The sequence below is a fragment of the Gopherus flavomarginatus genome, chromosome 5, assembly GCF_025201925.1.
Source record: "Gopherus flavomarginatus isolate rGopFla2 chromosome 5, rGopFla2.mat.asm, whole genome shotgun sequence".
Taxonomy (NCBI): Eukaryota; Metazoa; Chordata; order Testudines; family Testudinidae; genus Gopherus; species Gopherus flavomarginatus.
Window position 1 is genome coordinate 9,874,735 of NC_066621.1, and position 20,112 is coordinate 9,894,846.

A 20,112-nucleotide genomic window follows, 5' to 3' on the forward strand; every position below is an offset into this window, starting at 1 on the left:
GCTGTCCTCTGGACTCTCTCCAATGTGTCCCCATCTTTCCGACAGGGTGACACCCAGAGCTGGACACGCTACTCCGGCTAGGGCTCCACCAGTGCTGAGCAGAGCGGGACAGTAACCTCCAGTGTCTGACCTACACAGAACAGAGTAGAACTGAATCAAATGGAATAGGATCCGGACCTAAGACCTCTCTGCAAAGCACTTGGGTTGGGGTTTTCCAAGGCTCTTAACGGAGTTAGGTGCCAAATCTCACTGAAACTCAAAAGGAGCTGTGCTTCTAACTCCTGTACCAGTCCCATGCTCCAGTGCATGCTAGTGATTAGTCCCCACTGACTTCTGCTCAGGGAGACTAGCCAAGCTGGTGATTGCTTTAGACAGCAGTGCTTGGAGAGACAGCAGGGTCCTACTCTGCCCCACTGACCCTACGTGTGCTAATCTGCGCTGAAGTGCCTTGCTGGGTGGGGCCTTCGGGGGGGGGTGTCTCTCCCATTCTAATGTGTCTCACTCCTGTGCCCTCTCTCCTCCATCACTTGCGGGAGACCTCCTCGCATTTTCGTTCCCGTTTGCTCTTCATCCCATGGACATTTTTTGCAGCTTTGCATCTCCGATTCCTTGTCCCTCTGCTCTCACGACAGCCAAACTTGCAGCACAGAGTTGGTGCAAAGGAAAAGGCAGATCCACTCCCGTGCCAGTGCCAACAGGGCTGCTCCTGCGGCTATGACACGCGACAGCTTGATGCATGCTGCTGTGTGGGGCTGTCCCAGGTCCATAGCACACAGCAGCAATGAGGAGAGGAGAGGATTCAGCTTAAAGCCATGGGGGAGCAATGCAGGGACTAAGCGAGGAGACAGCGAACAGTCATCCTCAACCATGAAGGGCTAGGAGAGAGCAGGCCCCGACGCCTCTCTGAACACTGCTATCTGCAGCAGTCACCAGCTCAGCTACACCTCCTGTGCAGTTATCTCTGCCGCCTGATCAGAACCAATCATTCCCCCCTACCCGCCCCCCCAGGTTCTCTGGGATGAATCCCATGTGGGCTGCAGCTCCGAGCTCTGTGCACACGAGGTCAACAGCTGTGGAATGTCTATGCCTAGACTTCAACGTAGGCACAAGCCAGCCCAGGGGCAGCTCTGGGAACAGAATCCAGGCATCCAGATGTCTAATCCATTGCTCTAGTGCCCAACCCTCACTCAAAACATGCTCTTATGTGTATGCCCTGTGCTGGGTTGTGATATCCGACATGCCCATGTCTTTATCACTGCGCCATCGTACCTACTACGGGAGCTACACCAGATTTATTAGAGGCCGGCCTTTTGGAGCCATGGTCATGAGTTGAATGGCAGAGGCACTTGACTGGGATCTGTACATGTGCTGCTGAAGCCTCTCACAGACACTGCCTGTGTTCAGAAGCAAGAGATGAGCACCTCATTTGGGGGATTGGTAAAAATCCAGCCTCTGGTCAGCTCACAGCTTTTAGTATGTTCCTAGATTCCAAGGCCATGGGGGGGGACCCCCGAGATCTGATCCCCTGTAGACCACAGGCCAAGAAACTTCTCCACTGTCATTCCAAGAGCACCTGTCTATGGCCAGTGTTTAGACATCAGCGTGCAATTGTGTGTGGCCATCTGCCTATGGGGTTCCATGGGGCAAGGATAAAACCCAGCTCAGCCTAGAGAGGCTGTTGTTGGTGAGCCCGTGACCCCCGCCCTGCTCCCAGACAGTGCTACTAGCTGCCCCTAGCCATGCTGTTCTGCGGGCACCTGAGACCTAACTGACAACACCTGCTTCTCAAACAAATCAGCCCCTGTTCTGACAGCAGGCGGGCAACTTCAAGCCATAATTCTCAGCAGAGCAACAGAGCAGCCCTGTGTTTCATCTGAATGACACACACTCTCCCTCTGAGCCAGTCGGCAGGCAAGCGCCTGATGGTAACGGACTCAGGCACCTAGCTCTGTGTCTGTGCACCAGGACATGTGATCACTCCCCAGCATACAGTAACTGTGCTCCTCCCCTGCTGCCACATGGAGCCATGAGTCACACACGGGCTTTGTGCTTCTCCAGAATTCAGGCCCTGAACAGATAATCTGCACAAGAAAAGCACGCGTTGCCAGGGAATCAACATGGCATCCCCAGCGACAGGCCTGTTGGCGCTAGCCCCAGAGGCTCTGCCCACAGCCACCACTCCTGCTTCCCGCATGGGTGCACCCTGTGGCATGAACACAGCTGGCTGTACTTGGCTGGTTTTGAAAGCGCCAGCAAGCGTTTCCACTGGGGCTTGGCCTCCTGGCTTCAAGCTGGGAAAGGCTCTTGTTCCGTAAGTGATGGTGTGGCCTCTCCCCACTTGTTTCCCTGTCCCGGGGTAGAATGGAGTTGGAGATTTGCCCTGTGTAGATCAGACCCTCTGGGCTGAGGCTACCCACCTCCAGCCGGGACCCTGGGGCAGACACACGGCATTAGCTGCCCAGATGTAATTCCTCCCAATAAAGCTGCAGGCTATGCTGAAAGTGCTGGGGAGCCTTTCCCTTTGCAGTCTCATAACACCAACCGGGGGGGGGTGTAGCTGCACCCGGCCCAGTCCACTGGAGACATTAGGCAGCCCTGTGGCTTAGCTGCCTTTGTAACAGCTCATTACTGCTCCTCTCCAGACTCAGGCAGCCCCGCTCCCAGCCTGCTGTCCGTGGGGAAATCACAAGCAGCCTGCCTGGACTCCACAGCGCGGTATACAAACCTGCCTGCGCTGGCAACAGGTCAGGGTCTGAACCATTGCTGGGGGTGGGGTGGGAAGGGGAGGGAGGGTCTGAATGGTGATAGTGGGATGTGGTCAGATAATTGAGTGGAAATGAAAGAAAAACTTTTGTGTCTGCTGCCTCTGCCAGCACTCCCTCTTTCTGGGCACAAGTCCAGCTTTCGCTTTAGCAGGGCAGCAGAGACCCTTCTGTGAATCTGTTTAGGGGCCACCAATTATCCCAGATGACTCAGCTGGGCTCCCATATTTTTCAGGCAGTGGCTAACCTGGTGCTCGAGAGCCATCTGTATCACATGTTACCTGCTGTCAGAGCATGAGCAGGAAAGCCAGGAAAGCTGCCGCCTGCTCTCTGTTCAGCTATGGGCCAGATCTGGGTCCTGCTGAGAGAGTCACTCAGCACTGAAACCTGGATGCGGGGGAAGAAAGCAATGACAAATGCATGCACCATTAACGCCCGCTTTCCCTACACCCACTGCAGTGGAGGGGCAGGGTTCAGCTCAGGTGGAGGGGAAGGAAGAGCTTGTAGTTAAAGCACCGGACGGGCACTCAGGCATCTGCATTCAGTTTCTGGCATGGCTACAGCCTCCCTGTGCGACCTCAGCCATGTCCCATTGATTTACTGCAGCTGAGGATCTGGCCCTTACTCCCTTCATCCTGCAGCTCCCTGTCTGTTCAACAGGGACACTAATCCAGCCTGCTAGGGGCAGGGTCTGTCTCTCACTACGTGTTTGTACAACACCTAGCACAGCAGAGCCCAGATCTCACCTGGTGCCTTTGGGGACTGCGATGATAAGAAGGGAAAGAGAATTATCAGCCTCTGCTCTTGTGAACTGTGCCGCGGCCTCTTTAACGACTGCATGTCATTGGCAGGGCCTTGCCTTTCTGCCCCCTCAGACAGATTTGCATTCCTGCTCGGCTTCAGCCTGGCTGGAAATACCACAAACAAACAGCCTCCCCTTAGGCTTTGCCTTCCTCCCAGGACAGGTAAAAATAAGAGCTAACAAAGAGATGAGAAAACATGGGGGACTGGAACAGGGAACAACTTTTTCAGACCTCCAAAAGTGTAAATGATTCAAGATCCCTTTCAGCAAGGGGCTGGGGGAGAGATTTGGAGCAGTTCTTATTTCATCGGGACCAGGTTTGCCTTATGCTAACCATGGCCAACATGGGCTGGGTATTGTAGGAGGACAAGCTCTGAACTGGCCAATTCCCAGCCTATAATTAGGAAGATATTTGAGGGGGTTTTACTCAATGCAAATGAATCATTTGGCATCAAATATTTTGATTCACAGGATTGGAACACGTGACTTTGCTGTTTCCTCATTCCAGGATTTCAGCTTAATGAACAGCAGCTCGTCATGGCAGATGCTGGGCTGTGACGGACAGCTCTGGAGAGATTAAAGCGAGTTACGGGTTATACAGGTGGAAGCAGCAGTTGCTTACACAGGGCTCCACTGATCAGAGCCACACTAGGTCTCCCTTTGATGTCATTCAGCTGTGCAGAAAGAGACCTGAGTTGGGGAAGGAGAGGGATCAGAGCCACAGGATTTTTCTGAGCTCGCCTGCAGGTGCTTCCTTTTTCTGCTGAGCTGTGGGAAACCTCCTATTGGTTCTGTCTGAAAATGCAAATCAGATCCTGTGTTTAACCCTGAAAGGTGGGAAACCCTCAGAGCACCCAGGACAAATTTCCTGGCTGCTTTTGTGCCTTTCGTTCCAACCTGTTACGTCCCCCCCGGAGCTTTTTCAAAACACCATATCTCCTAGAAGCATAAAGGCATTGTAAATGCACCCGGCTTTTGAATGCTGCATGTAAAAATAAAACAAAAGCGGTGTCCTATTCTGGTTGACCTTTAAGTGAGCAGCCAAACACGGTTTTCATGGCATCACCTGAAATGACACAAACTGTCTCGCCCTGGAGAGATGCAGCCTCTTCCCGGCTCAGTTGATGTACATATCGCTCCGTTTACATGCGAGGAGTGTTGCAAAGTGCAGAGAAGCTGAGAACATGACTGCGATACAAACCCAGACTATTCCCAGGCTTGCTTCCTCCTCCCGTGTGGCTGAAATGCATCAGAGCCTGCCCACAACCAGCCCTGAAGAGCTGCTCTGCACCACCATGGAGCATACACGACCCCCTACCCCACAGCGTATGGGTCCAGTCTCCATACTGAGGGCCTCACTAGGAATCCAGAGCCGACATGAAGCTGCTCAGGTAAGCCCTTCATTGCCAGACTCTTCTCTGGGGGCAGCGTGATCTAATGGCCAGGGCAGCGGAGTAAGCATCAGAAGACCTGGGTCCTGTTCCCAGCGTGGGGCTGGGAGACCTTGGGCAAATCACTTCCCTTCTCTGTGCCCACATTCTTCCTTTGTCTGCCCTGTCCAGTGAGATGCGGAAATGCAGATAAAGAAAGAGGAATTTACCAACACTTGTACACTGGAGAGCTGGTGTTTTGAGGTGTTACCACAATGCAAAGGATAATAACGTTAAGGATCTCAGTATTACCAGCAGTAGCTTGATGCAGGATGTGTACCCACCTATGTTCTGGAATCTGCCCCAGTGAGGCTCAAACCAGAGAGGAAATTCGGCCTTGCACAGATTTGAAGACCGGTCTATTCATCCCATGCTACCAACGATGAAAGCAGCCTGTATGCTGTGCCCTGTGCGATACACCCCGACTACTGATATTCACTAAATAATTAAAGTTTTAAACTCAGTCAGTACTGCCTTTTACATATAAATTATTAAATGGTTTTGGAGAGAACAAGATCTGTTTTTATTGCTCATTATCACTGCACCTCTGTTGAGTGTTTTACTGCACTGTCCTAACAAGACAACAGAGCATACTGTGTTTCCTTTGCTAAAGTCACACACACAAAGGCAAACCCACAAAATGTGCACATACAGACTCTCTCAACACAGAAAAACAAACGCACGGACATACACGCAATGTTGTGAGGATTAATAAGTCTGCATTTATACAGAGAGAAATCTGCACAGAAATACTGAGTGCCTCCTACACACAGTGCTATTAAGGCTGAGAGTCTCAAAGCTACGAAATGGGAGACAGTGTGGCCTAGTGGATAAAGCACTGTACTGGGGTTCAGGAGACTCGAATTCTAGTCCCCTCCCTCTGCCATTAACCTGCTGAGTGACCTTGGCGAAGTCCCTTCCCTCCCAGTGCCTCAGTTTCCCCATGTGTAAAGTGATACCTTTCTTTGTAAAGTGCTTTGAGAGCCATTGATGAAAACTGTGACGTAAGCAGTAGGTGTTAGTATTACTATTGTTATACTGTTATATTGACAGACAATTCCTATTAATTTTAAATAGAACTTTGGCATCAAAATCCCATACACAGATTTGCAAATTTCCTCTTCAATGTCCAGTGGGGAATGATCCTGCATTGGGTAAGATGACCTACTAGATCCTTCCCTTTGCTGTATGCCAGGCCTGACTCTCCATTGTCCTGCCCCTTGGATTGTCATTTGAACCTGTGCAATTGGGTGTGAAAAGCTACTAAATCAAAATGGAAGCACTTCACACCTGTTGTGCACCTGGTACCAATGACTGTGCAAGATGCAGGGTACTGGAGAACCTGGCTTTGTAGTTCATCCACACATAGCTATGCAAACACACATAGGCAAGGATTGCAACAGCGCCTGGCCTGGAAGGACTTGGCAGAGGTGTGCAAATTTCATCAGCAAAGAGAATTGTTTCTATTCCTCTTCTCCTAGGTCGCTAGCATCATCAGGCAGGGCTCTGCATGCCAGCCTTTCCAAATGACATTCGGTCCTTTTGTTTCTGTCCTGTCTGAAGCAGTTTTCCTGCTGAAAACGGCAATGTTTCTTGCTCAACTGAAGCTCCTGAATTATGGGGGACTGTTTGATGTTTAATGGGAGTGCAGTGGCGCAACTAATGAAATAGCAGCAAAGAGTCCTGTGGCACCTTATAGACTAACAGATGTATTGGAGCATGAGCTTTCGTGGGTGAATACCCACTTTGTCAGATGCATGCATTCAATTCACCCACGAAAGCTCATGCTCCAATACGTCTATAAGGTGCCACAGGACTCTTTGCTGCTTTTACAGATCCAGACTAACACAGCTACCCCTCTGATACTTAACTAATGAAATAGGCAGCCTAGAGTCCAGGGTTCCTACCCAGGCAGATGCCTTGCCACTTCCGTCGAGCAACAGCTACCCACCATCAGGCTTCTTAAACAAGGAATCAGTCAGGGTACCAGGTACCAGGATAAAGAGTCACAGAGCTGAAGGCCAGACGAGATAATTACGATGATCGAGTCTGACCCCTTGCGTAGCACAGGCCTCACCCAGTGATTCCTGCATCACATCTATCACTTGGCTGAGTTAGCACAGATCTTTCAGAGAGATGTCCGATCTTGGTTTAAAGAGTTCAAGCACTGGAACACGTACCACTTCCCTAGGCAAGAGGCAACGGATCAGCAACAGAAAAACAGAAAATATCAAGCTGCTGTTGTCAGTCCACATGATGAGACACCCGCCAGTTAATTCTTTCAGCAAGTTAACCACAAAGCTGGAGCCTACCCACACACAAAGGTCTCTGGTGACTAACCACGTTTGCCCACACAGGCGTTCAGTGATGAACTTTTATCCACGTGAGGATGGCGTTCTGATGACCAGCACTCACAAGTTCAATCTGGCAATGCTGATAACAACATCTTACTAAGAGCATTATATGGACCAACAAACCCAGCTTGCCAATTAGAGGCCACCAACCTGTGCAGGGAATTAATTTCCCGGTGAGCCATTCTTCACCAAAGTGCTTCCCTATTCCATTTAGAAATGTCTTAATCTTAGCACTTGATTTATGTGGCTATTTAAATCCAGCCTCGTAATCAAGGAAGCGGTGCTAGATCCTGACGTGTTAGCATTCTCCGTGTGCTAGGTGAATGTTAGTGATTAGATCTTCTTTCCAAAGCCAGATGTTTCAGATTCATTGTTTTCTTGAATTTGCACAGGCTAATATGAAAATCTGAAGCAGGGGTGTGGGGAGAGAATCTGCAAATCCAAGAGGCTAGAGTGAGGACTATGGTATTAATTCCAGCCCTGGGCACTTGACATCACAAACAACCACCACTGCTGTGGCTCAGGATACCTCCACAACCCAGCAGATCATGGGAATCCATCCACAATCCTACATTTAGTGATGATTGAGAGAGAGAGAGAGAGTGTGTGTGTGTGTACACACATTACTGAGGGTTTTATTCCAGTCTTCCCCTTGCTAAGAATAGCACGGCCTAGTGAATAGGGCCTGGGAGTTCCATTCCACGCTCTGCCGCTGATCTACTATGACACCCTGAGCAAGGCACTTAGCCTGCAAGCTCTGTGTTCCCAGGACAGTCTCTCAGTCTGTCTGTATAACACCCAGCACAAGGAGGCCCTGATCTTGGCTGAAGTTTCTAGGAGATGCTCAGTTTCCTGTTTGCTCACTGTGAATCTCAGCTTTCATTTAAAAAAAACAGTGAGTTTCTAGCCCTCCTGGTTGCAGAGAAAAGCTGAAGAATGTGACCCTTAAAGTTTCAAAAAACAGAAGGCTCTTTGGGGAGGCACAACCTTCCCTACCCAGCCCTCCATACAGTTGCGCAACCCCACTGTGGCCCTCGGGCCAAAAAGTTTGCCCACCCCTGATCTAACTGAATAAACACATCTGCAAACACTGCAAATCCTGCATTTATTGCCCAGCAAGCTTCAGATAAAGTATGTCTGATAGGAATATTTCCCCAGCCAGGGCTGCATTTTCAGCTTCAGACTTCATAACCAGCAATCAAAGATCACATCTGGGATATCACTCAAGTAGATCACAGATATCCTGGGAAGCCCTGAGCTCCTGCCAAAGATAATTCCAGAGATGATTATGGAGGTTTATCATCATATGCACCTGTTACAGGTTACAAAGCGAGTAAAGCAGGTAAGTGATGACTCGCTGGTTGAGATAGTCACATTGGGAGATATGTGTTGGTTTTAAGGATGGGGATTATGGAATTAGAACTGTTTTGATTGTCAGGGAAAATGTCAGCAATGGGGAAAGGGTTAGGTGTAGGATCATGCAAGAGCATATTCTGTTTAATCCTTAAATACTGTCTCCCAAACACAGACCCTATTGCAGTGTCTGGTCTCCAGCAGCAGTTATCATCTCTAGCCAGGGTTAATGGTTCTGTCTGGATTTCATTTATAAACCCTTCTTCTGGCTCTCTTTAGTTTGTGACCGTTGCTCCTTTCTTGGCCCACACTGAGGCTGCTGTGCATGTGCACGGAATATAACGCAGTTCAAAACTGGTCCAAAGTTTTTTGCCAGCAGATGGGGGCAGGGGAAGGCTGGGCTGACTGGCTCAGAGCAGCATGGGCAGGAGAAAAAGAATTCTCTCGTTTTCTGGAACCCGGATGGGCTGCCAGTTAAAAAGCCTGCAGTCCATGGCAGAATGGAGAAGAACAGGGGGAACAAACATGAAGACAAGGGAGACCAAGTGGGACACATTAGCTGAATCTTAAAATTTCCAGGACGAGTTTCATTGCTCAGAGTGAAGTCAGGCTTCCTCCCTGCCAAACCAGTTGATCAATTCACCCAAGGGGCTTGCTTTCAAGGGAGACATCGAAAATAAACTGCAGGGCAGAATGAACAAACTGCATTTACAGACCAGCATCTCCAAGTCCCCCGGACAGACCCAGCTGGGATTGGAGTAGTGGCTGCCTGCGTTCCCTCCCCAGACAGTTGCTTATTATTCATTTCCTTGATCCCGCTCTCTCCTTGTAATTCCTACACTGTAAGAGAGACACCAGGCAAGGAAGCAACAGGGTTCAGGCCCCTGTAGCAGGCTGAAGAGGTGCTGTCCAGGCTGTGCACCACCATGGCTGTGGATCTGCAGTGAGCAGCCCCTCAGCTCTAGCTGGGGCAATCAGGGATCGTGCCAACAATGCAAACTCATCCCGGAATCCTGTGAAGTTGTAACAGTCTGTGACCCCTCTGCCCAGTGCTCTGAACCACTTGCTTCGGAGATGGTGTAGGAAGCGGGACACATCTGTGTCTTCTGGATTCTGATGTGTGTGTGCATGTGTGTAATTATACAGACATACATGTATGCACACCCACCAAAAATATCTGTGCGAACGTAAACTTCTGGCTGCAGCAGTGTATTTCTGCCCAGCAACGCAAACACTAGAGAGCAAGGAAGCCACAAGGGCAGCATTTGCACCTAACCCAGTCCCAGTCTTCAAGCATTAGTCCTTTGCCATCCTGCTACAGAGCCTCAATACTTTACTGACTCTCCCATGCAGTCGCTTTGGCCCAGACCCTGAAAAAAATCTGATCGGTTATACACGATACATACTCTTAAAATTCAGATACACACAGAGATGATATTGAAGTTCACAGATAGGGGATGGTTCGTAGGTATACTCCAGACATGCTGTATAAGGAAATCACAACACGTCAGAGCTAGGTGTACTGCCATGTGATTTGGCATCTACACCAGTTCATGTTCCGTTCATATTTTAAGATTACCTTCACGACCAGAGGGATAACATTTTATTTTTTTAATGAAAGCTTAAAGTCTAGAGTGTCTATCTGATGACAAATGTACTTCGTGACAATCACTATGCCCTAGATAGAAAAGGTTATGACTAACAGTATTCATCCATCAAAAATTAGCACATTAATAGACTTGAAACATAGATGTCTTAGATTTTGCTATAGTCAAGAAGTGAACCAGTTTTCAAATTCAAAAATCCAGAGCTAAAAAATGGTTAGACTCACCAAACATAATTCGGAAAGGGTCCATTTTAAAATAACTACAACACATAGCCCAGTTAACAGATTTACTGGCAAATTGCTCAGAAAAATCACCCTATTCCCTAAGGCAAAGTGCCATGCATTTTCTGAGGCTACACAACCCTATCCACACCAAGAGCTGCAGTCACTGCTTTATGTGAAAGCCTCAACACAGCCTTAACTAGGGTGTCTCTTCTGTTGGAGAGAATACACAGATTTTTATTGGCTTCTGCAGGGGGCTACGAGGAAATCCAATGTTACTGCAGTGAGTCCATGAGGCTCCTGATTCAAAGAGCCCAACTCTTGTGTTGGGCAGAACATTACTCCCTCTAGCATGGCTTCAGCCAGTCCCTTCCTGAGCCCCAGTGACAGGACTCTGCCTTCAGCCCCTGATTAGCTATCGCAGCATGGCTTAGCACTCACCCTGCTAATGAGGTGCTGCAGTGCAGCTGACATGCTCTAGTGGCAAGCTGGTTAATAAAGCAATGGCAACTTCATAGCCAAGAATGAAGCCAGTAAGACTGTAAATAACCCCCTGGTCCCACCCCTAAACCACTCATTGGAACACCCCCCTTCAAGATACTCGGATGCCGTGGACTTGGGTTAGCATGCAGGGGTGTTATGAATGAAATAGGATATACAACTCGCCCTACCTGAATGGCTTCTGTGATGTGATGAGGCCAGTATCAATCTTCCCCATAGCGTGATAAGGCAGAGAGTGAGCACCAATACCCATTTGCTCAAACTCTGTATGTCTCTTTCACTCATTCTACCAAAAACAAACAGAAAGAGAGAGATGTAAAGAGAGAGAACTCCAGCAATGTGCAGCAGGCCAGGGGACAGGTCTGCGGAGGGAGGTGGGTTAGAGGCAGCAGCATGTTGATACACTGGTATCTCTGCGGGGTGGCACTCAGTGCCCCAGAACACAGTGGGGACACACAGGGTTGAAGATGGAACTGCTGCAGAAGACTAAGCCCTGCCCACACTTTGTTCACGGGGCGCACACACACAATGCACACAGAGCTTGGAAGGTATAATTAATCCCCTTTCACTAAAGACTCTCACCCACTTGGGTGCCTTCCACCAGCAATGCAGCCTCTGCACTCCCACTCAGGGAACTGCCCTTGCTAGGGACAGAGACGGGAGTCCTGGAATTGCTCAGTGGGGAGAGATGCCTGAATCTGACCAAATGCTTCTTTTTCACTCCTGCGTGGTGAGACAAGGGGCTCATTCTCCTGTTCAAGGGGGGGATCCCCTTCTCTGGCTTTCCCAGCTTCTGCGTTACCTTGGACTCTCTTCCCTCTTTAAAGACAGCAGCAGCGTGGAGGCAGCAAGAGGGAATCTACCTTCTTTGCTGGTGTTTAAAAGGCCAGATTCTGCTTCTCGTTCTACCCCCACTGACTGCAATGGAGTGGCCCTGGTGTAAATTCAGAGTAACTGGCACCACGGTTTGGCCTGATGCATTTTCATGTTCAGAAAACAAGGTAAAAAGGCACTTTGTCATTTCAGGTGAACACCCCCGCAGGGAACATGCCCACCCACCCACACACCAGCGTGCACCATTCAGAACTCACCCTTCTCACAGAGATCTGTTCAGATTTCTGAAAGCAATATTGTCTGTTCAAGCAAGAAAAGGCCGTGACACTTACACAGTAGCACTGGCAGAGATATTTACCTCTTACTGGGGTTTCGCAGCCACTACTTGTGCATCCACCAGTCTCCAATAGATCTGCTCTTTACAGAGAAGGGCAAACATCAGGGCATCTGAAAGCAGAGGGAGAGAAACAGCCACTTGAATAATGATACCATCTATGAGAGCTCCATCAGAGCAAATCAGAAAGAATCACAGCTCCTTGGGAGCAAGCTGACTTGGAATAACCCACAGCTGCAATTATCCAGACATCGCAATCAGCTTGTCTCCTCTGTGCCACTAGGAGGGCCCAGCATTCACACCCACACACGGCCTATCATACCCATGCACATCCACGTTCTCTCTCACAGCTTCACACCCACACATGCCCGCGTCCTCGCTCACAACCACACGCACATCTCTCTGGTTCTGACCGGAAATCCCACCCTTCACCTGAGAAACCTTTCCCGATGAAAGTTTCATTGAAACTGATATGTTTATGCAAAAAGTTTTGCTCTCAACAAATTGGCATTTTTCCCAACAAAAAAAAGTGTCATTAAAAACTGCCTGACCAGCTGTACTCATGACATAATACGCTGAACAAATTTCAGCCGAAGACCAAACCAGCCACCCAATCGAAAAAACAATCTTTTAAATAATTCAAGGGGACCCTTAAAAATCCCTTCAATAATCCAGTGGTCCTAATTTTGAGCTCATTTGTCCCAGTTTTAAACTCCATTGATTTCAGCAGAGCTATTCTTGATTTCACTGGTGTCAGTGTGATCAGAACCAGACCCAATATACACTCACCCTTGCATGTAGAGCAGACACACTGACTCAGAGTATAAGTAAAGCGAGAGAGCAAACTAATAGTGACATTTTCACCGCATCGGCCTTCTTCAGACAGGGGCTCACCCCGATATTATCATTATGGTAGCACTGTGGATCAGGGCCCTGCTGCATGAGGCACTGTACATACACCTATTAGTAGACAGCTGCTGCTTTGAAGAGTTTGCATTACAGGTAGAAAAGACAGACAAAGGCTTGCAGAAGGAGCCACCATTCTCCTTGTTTTACAGATGGGAAAACTGAGGCACAGTGCAATGACATGACTTGCCCGCAGTTACATAAGCAGAGTGTGAACAAGCTGGGAACTGACCTCAGACCCGCTGAGTCCCAGTGCAGCATCTCAGCCACAGGACCGACCTTTCTTAGGAACAGCTGCAGGATTCGCTTTGTAAGACCGCCACAAATAATAAATGATACAGACAGACAGACTTACACTGGTTCCCCCAATGGTAAAGCATTGCACTTACTTACAACCTGCTTATTGTCCTGATTACACAGTGAAACGAGGGACACAGGAAAAACGCACTGTGCTGCCAGAGACAAAACTTTTATGGGTAGGTCTCCTGGGAACCTCAGCAGTGGCCTGGCAACATGAGGTACCTGCAGACACCGCACCTGGACACTGCTAGCCAAGTTGCTGTTCAGATTTGGGCACAACCCACCCCATTCTGTCTGGCTGCTCCCAGGCAGACTCAAATAGCAGCTGAAACCCTGAATTTACACACTGCTGTCAAGTTCCATTGCTGGAAGGTGAATCATCACAACGAAGAGTATTTAAAATAATGCACTAATTCAGAGCCCTGTGAATGCGTACGCCAGCACAGGGACTGAATCACAGCACTCCCCTGCTATCAATGCCCATAATAATACACTTAGCAGGCAGAGGAGAGGAATCAGTCCTGGAGCTGGGCAAGGGACGAAGCACCTGCTCCACTCCAAAGTCAGACAATATCTGCACATCCGACTCCCTGCCCCAGAGAGACCAGCTCTACAGGGAAGAGGGGAGCTCAGTCTTGCCCCTGGCACCTCTGCTGAGGCCTCCAATGGCGGTGATTAGCGCTGGTGGGGAGGAGAGGGGTGGGGTGTGATGCTGACACCTGTCCCTAGGTGCTATTGTAATAATTTCTACTATGGTAGATGCGCCAATGGAGGTCAGGACCCTGTTGAGCCAGGCTCTGTGCAGAAATCTAGGGAGAGGCAGCCCTTGCTCCATTGGTCTTGACAAGACAGACAAGTAACTGAGACACAGGGGTCAAGGGACTGGCCCAAAGTCACACGTGGAGCCTGTGAGTGGCAGGAACTGAGCACACGGCTCCTGCGTGCCGCTCCAGAGGGTCTCTCCCCCCATGTAACCTGGTGCTGATTTTTAAAACAATTTCAAGATTTGGGGGGAATTTTTTTAATGTTTGTGCAGGAAAAAAACAAATCACATCATGCTCCCAGGGATTGATCCGGCCCTCAGCACTGTGGTACCTGAGCACCTCACGGGACTAGCTGAGAGCGGCAATAACAACCACTCAGGCCCACTGAAAGGCACTGGGCTGAGCACTTCTGAATGTCGTACTCCAGGTCACTTACAGCAGCTCTCGCACACAGATGGGACCAGAACCCGAGTCTCCTGCTCCTAGCCCAGGGCCCTAGTTAGGGGGCAGCACTGTCTCCCAGTCCCTAGCCCCACAGCAACAGTGCTACAACCCCAGCCCAGTGTGCAGCACATGAAGGGAAGGTGTGCAAACATCAATGTACCCACTTCACGGAGCTGGTGCACCTTCAGCAGGCCACAGGCTGTGCCCACAGAGCGGTGCAGAGCATTCATGTCATCTCCGTTCCTTGAGTGAAATTAAACAAATAAATCAACATTTTACTTCCTGCAGCTTTAAATAGATCCCTCTTAATATGTATGGTCGTGGGGTAGGGATGGCTCAGGGACTCTGGCGCCAGAGTGAGGAGAAAGCAACAATCAAGGTAACAGCCTCGATAGCAGAAAGTCCATTCTGCATCTGAAAGGTAAAATGACAACATCATGGCCCTGTTTACTGCCTGCTGGGACCTGACAGGGTCCAAGGTAAATAATCACGTCCCCTGTAAAACTTCAGTGCCGAGCCAGGATTTATTACAGACAAGCTGGAATCAGTAAATACTATCTGTGCTGATGTAGACGCTCATGAGCAGCTCTAGCTGACCTGACGCACAGCCAGCCAGGAACCGGCCCTGTCAGAACAGGCTGAAGTGTCCCAGGCTAGCCAGCCGCCAGCCCCCTCAGAACAGGCTGACATTTCAGAGCCAGCCAGCCAGCCACCAGCCCCCGGCCTCCTCAGAACAGGCTGACGTGTCACAGCCAGCCAGCCACCGGCCCCCTCAGAACAGGCTGACGTGTCACAGCCAGCCAGCCAGCCACCGGCCCCCTCAGAACAGGCTGACGTGTCACAGCCAGCCAGCCAGCCACCGGCCCCCTCAGAACAGGCTGACGTGTCACAGCCAGCCAGCCAGCCACCGGCCCCCTCAGAACAGGCTGACGTGTCACAGCCAGCCAGCCAGCCACCGGCCCCCTCAGAACAGGCTGACGTGTCACAGCCAGCCAGCCAGCCACCGGCCCCCTCAGAACAGGCTGACGTGTCACAGCCAGCCAGCCAGCCACCGGCCCCCTCAGAACAGGCTGACGTGTCACAGCCAGCCAGCCAGCCACCGGCCCCCTCAGAACAGGCTGACGTGTCACAGCCAGCCAGCCACCGGCCCCCTCAGAACAGGCTGACGTGTCACAGCCAGCCAGCCAGCCACCGGCCCCCTCAGAACAGGCTGACATGTCCCAGGGCCAGCAGCCAGCAGGGAGCTGTACGCACAGAGGGAGAGGCTGCTCCTGCCCCAAGCGGCTTACATCTAAATAGACAACACAGGCACAAATGGAAAGAGACTTGCCCAAAGGCACCCACAGAGCTGGGAAGAAAACTCGAGTCTCCTAAGCTCCAGTCCCGCGTCCTAAATGTGAGACCAGCTATTACCTCTCTCCTGACAGCTAGGCAGGAGCCAGTTGCGTATAAGGAGAACAGGGCCAGCTGTAGGGGCACCCAGACGCAGGGCCACAAGGCTGGAGGCTTTTAAAGCCAGACCGAGCAATACATTAGAAAGCAGCAATACTCTGTAAGGAACATGCTTTTACCAGGAGATGAATTAAATGGCCCTAAAAGACCTTTCCCACTCTAGTTTCTATGATGGACAATCACTAAGCTGTGCCCAGTCTCTCCCTATCCAGACAGGACCCTGCACCTTCTACACTCAGCTCTCCGCTGCTTGCTCTGTGCTCCAGCCACTTTTGCTCTGGCAGAACCCTGTGATGAGACAGCGGGGTTTTGTTAAAATTCCACCACCCTAGTGCAGGGAAGCTGGAATAATCCCTGCTTATGACAGAGTCACTCTTGCTCCATCAACCCGTCAGAGCTGGCTAATCCCTGTGTCCCAGTACAATACGGCTGAAGGGAAATCACAGGTCTTCGGAATAGACTGAATTGCACCCTGTGTCAGGTACCTGCAGAAAATGTACAGGGCGGGGGAGCACTGAGATGGGGGAGGGGAGACACCATCCGAGGAATCCGCCGATAGATCCTCTCTTCCCCAGCCCCAATGTTAAATTGCACACACGGCCAGTTCACACATCCAGCTATTTTTCAGGAGCAAAGTCTCAGTATTTCCAGCAGAGGCATGTAAGTTTGGTTGCCAGCTGGTGGGATTTCCCCACCGCCTGCCCTCCTGTCTGCAAACGTGTGCCCCTGGTTGGTGGGAGCATCGCAGCCGAAGGGGGGAAGTTCTTGTGGAGCCCCTGCACTCTGCACTGAAAATACAGCACTTTGGCCTCTGCCAGGAGCAGGAGAGTGCTGAGGAGCTGAGCTTCTCTCCAGGAAAGAGCATCCACCTCCTCACGTTAACAGTGTTGTCTGCAGGCCGTAAGAAGGGAGCAAACACCACTGACCCATGGCACGCCATCCTAATCAGCTTGAAATTAATATTGGTTGCTAAGGAATGTCTACTCCTTCCCCACTTCACAGAGACGCATGGTCACAAGAGGCTGTGATCCCACACAGACGTATGAAGCAGGATTGCAAATCACAATGAAGAGCCAGCGAACAGACAAGGAAATCTGCTGCTGCTGTCGCTCCTGGCTGCTGAGGACCCAGGGAAATGACACAGACTCGAGAGGAAGGAATTTATGGGACATGCTTGGCAGACCAGCCCCTGACCATACTCTGGGCTTCTGGCTGTCTGCCCATGTGGAATCCTGCCTGGCGGTGCCTTGTCAAGTACCTTCCTGTGTTGCCTCTTTGCTGCCGTTTAATTAACTCACACATCTGTACTGGCCCTTGGCACCACACCTCCGTGACTGCAAAGGGGAGCAGCGCTGTCTAGGGACTGGAGCAGGGGCTAGGAGTCAGGATTCCTGGGCAATATCCCTGGCATCGCCACTGAGTTCGACAAGTCACCTAAGTACTCTGTGCCTCAGTTTCCCCAGCTGTAAGATGAGGTGGGGGTTTGAAAGGCTCCGCTGATTAGTGCCTATAGAGAGTTTTCCCTACCGGAGTACTAAGTGCTGGCGTGATGTCCCATGAACATGCAGCAGCATGGCACCATCCCTAAATGGCACAGTGGGTCTGCCTGGCAGTGTCAGTGCCCCAGTGAAAGCTAACCCCTCCAGGAGTGCAGTGCCAGGAAGGGAGCATGCTGCCCTGGCACCATCGTCCCATTGCTTTGGGAAGTCGATCTAAAGAGTAACCCTTCTTCCTCCCCTCCTCCCCAGATTCCAAGCCCCGGGATATTTCTTCCCCTCCATCATGTGTTCCCCTCCGCTCGGAGATCATGCACGGACACCGTAGGAGCTCAAACAGGTGTCACACACTGACACTGCCAAGCAAGGGCCATGCTCCCAGGGTTCAAACAGCAGGGTGCACTGTACCCATGGGCAGACTGGAGGGTACAGAATGGCAGATGGCCCCTCCAGCGCCATGTGGGGAATGTACCAGGGATGGATCCAAGCAGGCACAGCAGTGGGCAGCTGTCCTAGTTCAGGCAGCTCAGTGCCTGGCCTGGCTGCTCCATTCTCCCCTAGTTTATTCCCCCAGGCTCGGGCTGCAGATGTGATTCCTAGCAGCAGCTGGTTCTCTGATGCCACATGCCTGTCCCACCAGGCCAGCTGGCATTGGCTGGGTTTTTCATAAACCAGGACACAGCTGTGTTGCAGTTGAGCATGCATCCCAGGACGCACGTCCCCACAGTGCTCCCTGAACAGCAATGAGGGAAGGTGTTGGCTGGTACCATGCAGCAGGGGCAGCATCTTGGAGCCAATGCTCAATCCACTGTCACTGTCAACACCTGCCTCCCTCCTTTTCACTGGAGTGCTGCTGGGAGTCAATATGCCTTAGTTCTGTTCCTAGCTCTGCCACTTCGTCTCTTAAGTGCTCCGTGCCTCAGTATCCCTGTTGTAAAATGAAGGTGGGGGTGGTGAGGCTCAGATGGTTAGTGTCTACAGAGTGCCTGGCCTGCCAAATGCTCATGTCCCCGCACACAGTAACAAGGATTGCCAAGCTCACCTCAACCTAACACGGGCAGCAGGGTGCGCGCGCTGGCCTTTCACGGTGCAGATGTTGGGCACTGAGGTAGAATAACTGAGCAGGCCGAGCTCGCTTTATGGCCAGCTGAACCGGGGAACCGTGCCGAGGGCCAGCTGTTGTGGCTTCAGAGATTAACGAGGTCGGTGATCAACGGTCTCTGCTCTCCCAGCCCCTCTCACTGCCACCCCATGGGCTCTCCCTCCAGGTCTGACCTGCATCCCCCACCCCCCTTGACTGTTATATCTGAGCACCTCACATTCTTTAAGGTGTTTATTTCGCGGTCTCCTGGATGCAGGGCACGGATGCTACACTGGGCAGAGCGGCTATGTCACTGCCCCACGGCCACAAGGGGGAGGGGGCTACGGCTGAAGGAGGAACTGAACCCATCGCCCTTCAGGCCCCATGCAACAAACCTGCCCCTCTGCTCTGAGCCCATCGGCTGGCAGAGAGCCCAGCATAGCCAGCCCATGCTGCCTGCATGAGCCTGGGCACCCTGGACCAGGCACCGCAGAAGCAGAAATTACCCATTGTCCACTTTCTTGCCCCAGAATAAAATGGGCCGATGGGTTAACTGCGAGGCGTGGCTAGCAGAGTCTAGAACCGTCTCGGAGTGGGACTGTCCCTGCACGCTGTGGCATCATACACACGAGAAAGAGAGTAAAACCCATCCCGTCCTGTGGCACCACAACTGGCTACTAGGCTACAGTTCTGCCCTCGCCTGGCTCTCCAGGTGCGAACAGAGCTCTCTCCAGATTCCCTTACTTCAGTCAATCTCTGCTCCCTCCCCTTCCCTCCCTCCCCTTCCCCTCGCTCCCCACCATGAGCCCCATTCACAGCCCTTGTTCTGGCTAAGTTCAACAGGACTTGCAGGACTGCAGAGAGCATAGGAGGACAGCCTCTGGCCCATAGCTCGTGAGCCCCATAGGGAAGGGGCCTTGCCTACCTCGCTGTCTGTATGGCACCATGACCAGCGATGGCATGTACCAAGACAACAAACGATAATGCATTAATGACACAAGCCAGCAGTTAGGAGAGGGAAACTGAGGCAGAGAGTGCAAAGGGCATGCCCGAGGTCACAGAGCGAGCCAGCATTAGCAGTCAGGAGTTCTCACTCCCACTCGCCTGCTTTAACCAGCATTGCAGGAAGCAGCACATCAGATACAGCTGAGAAAGAGACAATGCCACCTCCCCCACGGCCCTCTGCGTCCATTATCTTTATGGACAGCTTGTGGGGAGAGGTGATCATCTGCACGTCTCTCGCCGGCTGGCACCGACAATACAAACATGATCTTATCGGACTGCTCGGAAGGGCCGGGCATCGCGCACTGACAGCAGCTGCTTCCACTCAGCGTCACAGCCAGCTTCTCTCCCCAGCAAAGAGGGGATGATTTACTTATTTCTCGTTGGGCAAAGATGGCCCGACAGCAAGATAGAAACCTTCGAACATTTATGGTGCTAACTCAGCAGGGAAGGGGGCTGCCCGTGCACT

The 20,112-nt window shown here is 51.2% G+C and overlaps 1 protein-coding gene across 6 annotated transcripts in view; it reads right to left on the reverse strand.

The window, feature by feature from the left end:
* TAFA3 (TAFA chemokine like family member 3) overlaps positions 1-20,112 on the reverse strand; it is a 148,184-nt gene that overhangs the window by 29,046 nt on the left and 99,026 nt on the right. For all 6 annotated transcript variants that reach the window (XM_050954418.1, XM_050954417.1, XM_050954420.1 and 3 more), the window contains 2 exons: positions 12,223-12,311; positions 11,201-11,316 (listed from right to left, as the gene is read on the reverse strand). In XM_050954418.1, the coding sequence (XP_050810375.1) occupies positions 11,201-11,315 (115 nt within the window). In that variant the 5' untranslated portion in view covers position 11,316; positions 12,223-12,311. The remainder of the gene's footprint in view (positions 1-11,200; positions 11,317-12,222; positions 12,312-20,112) is intronic.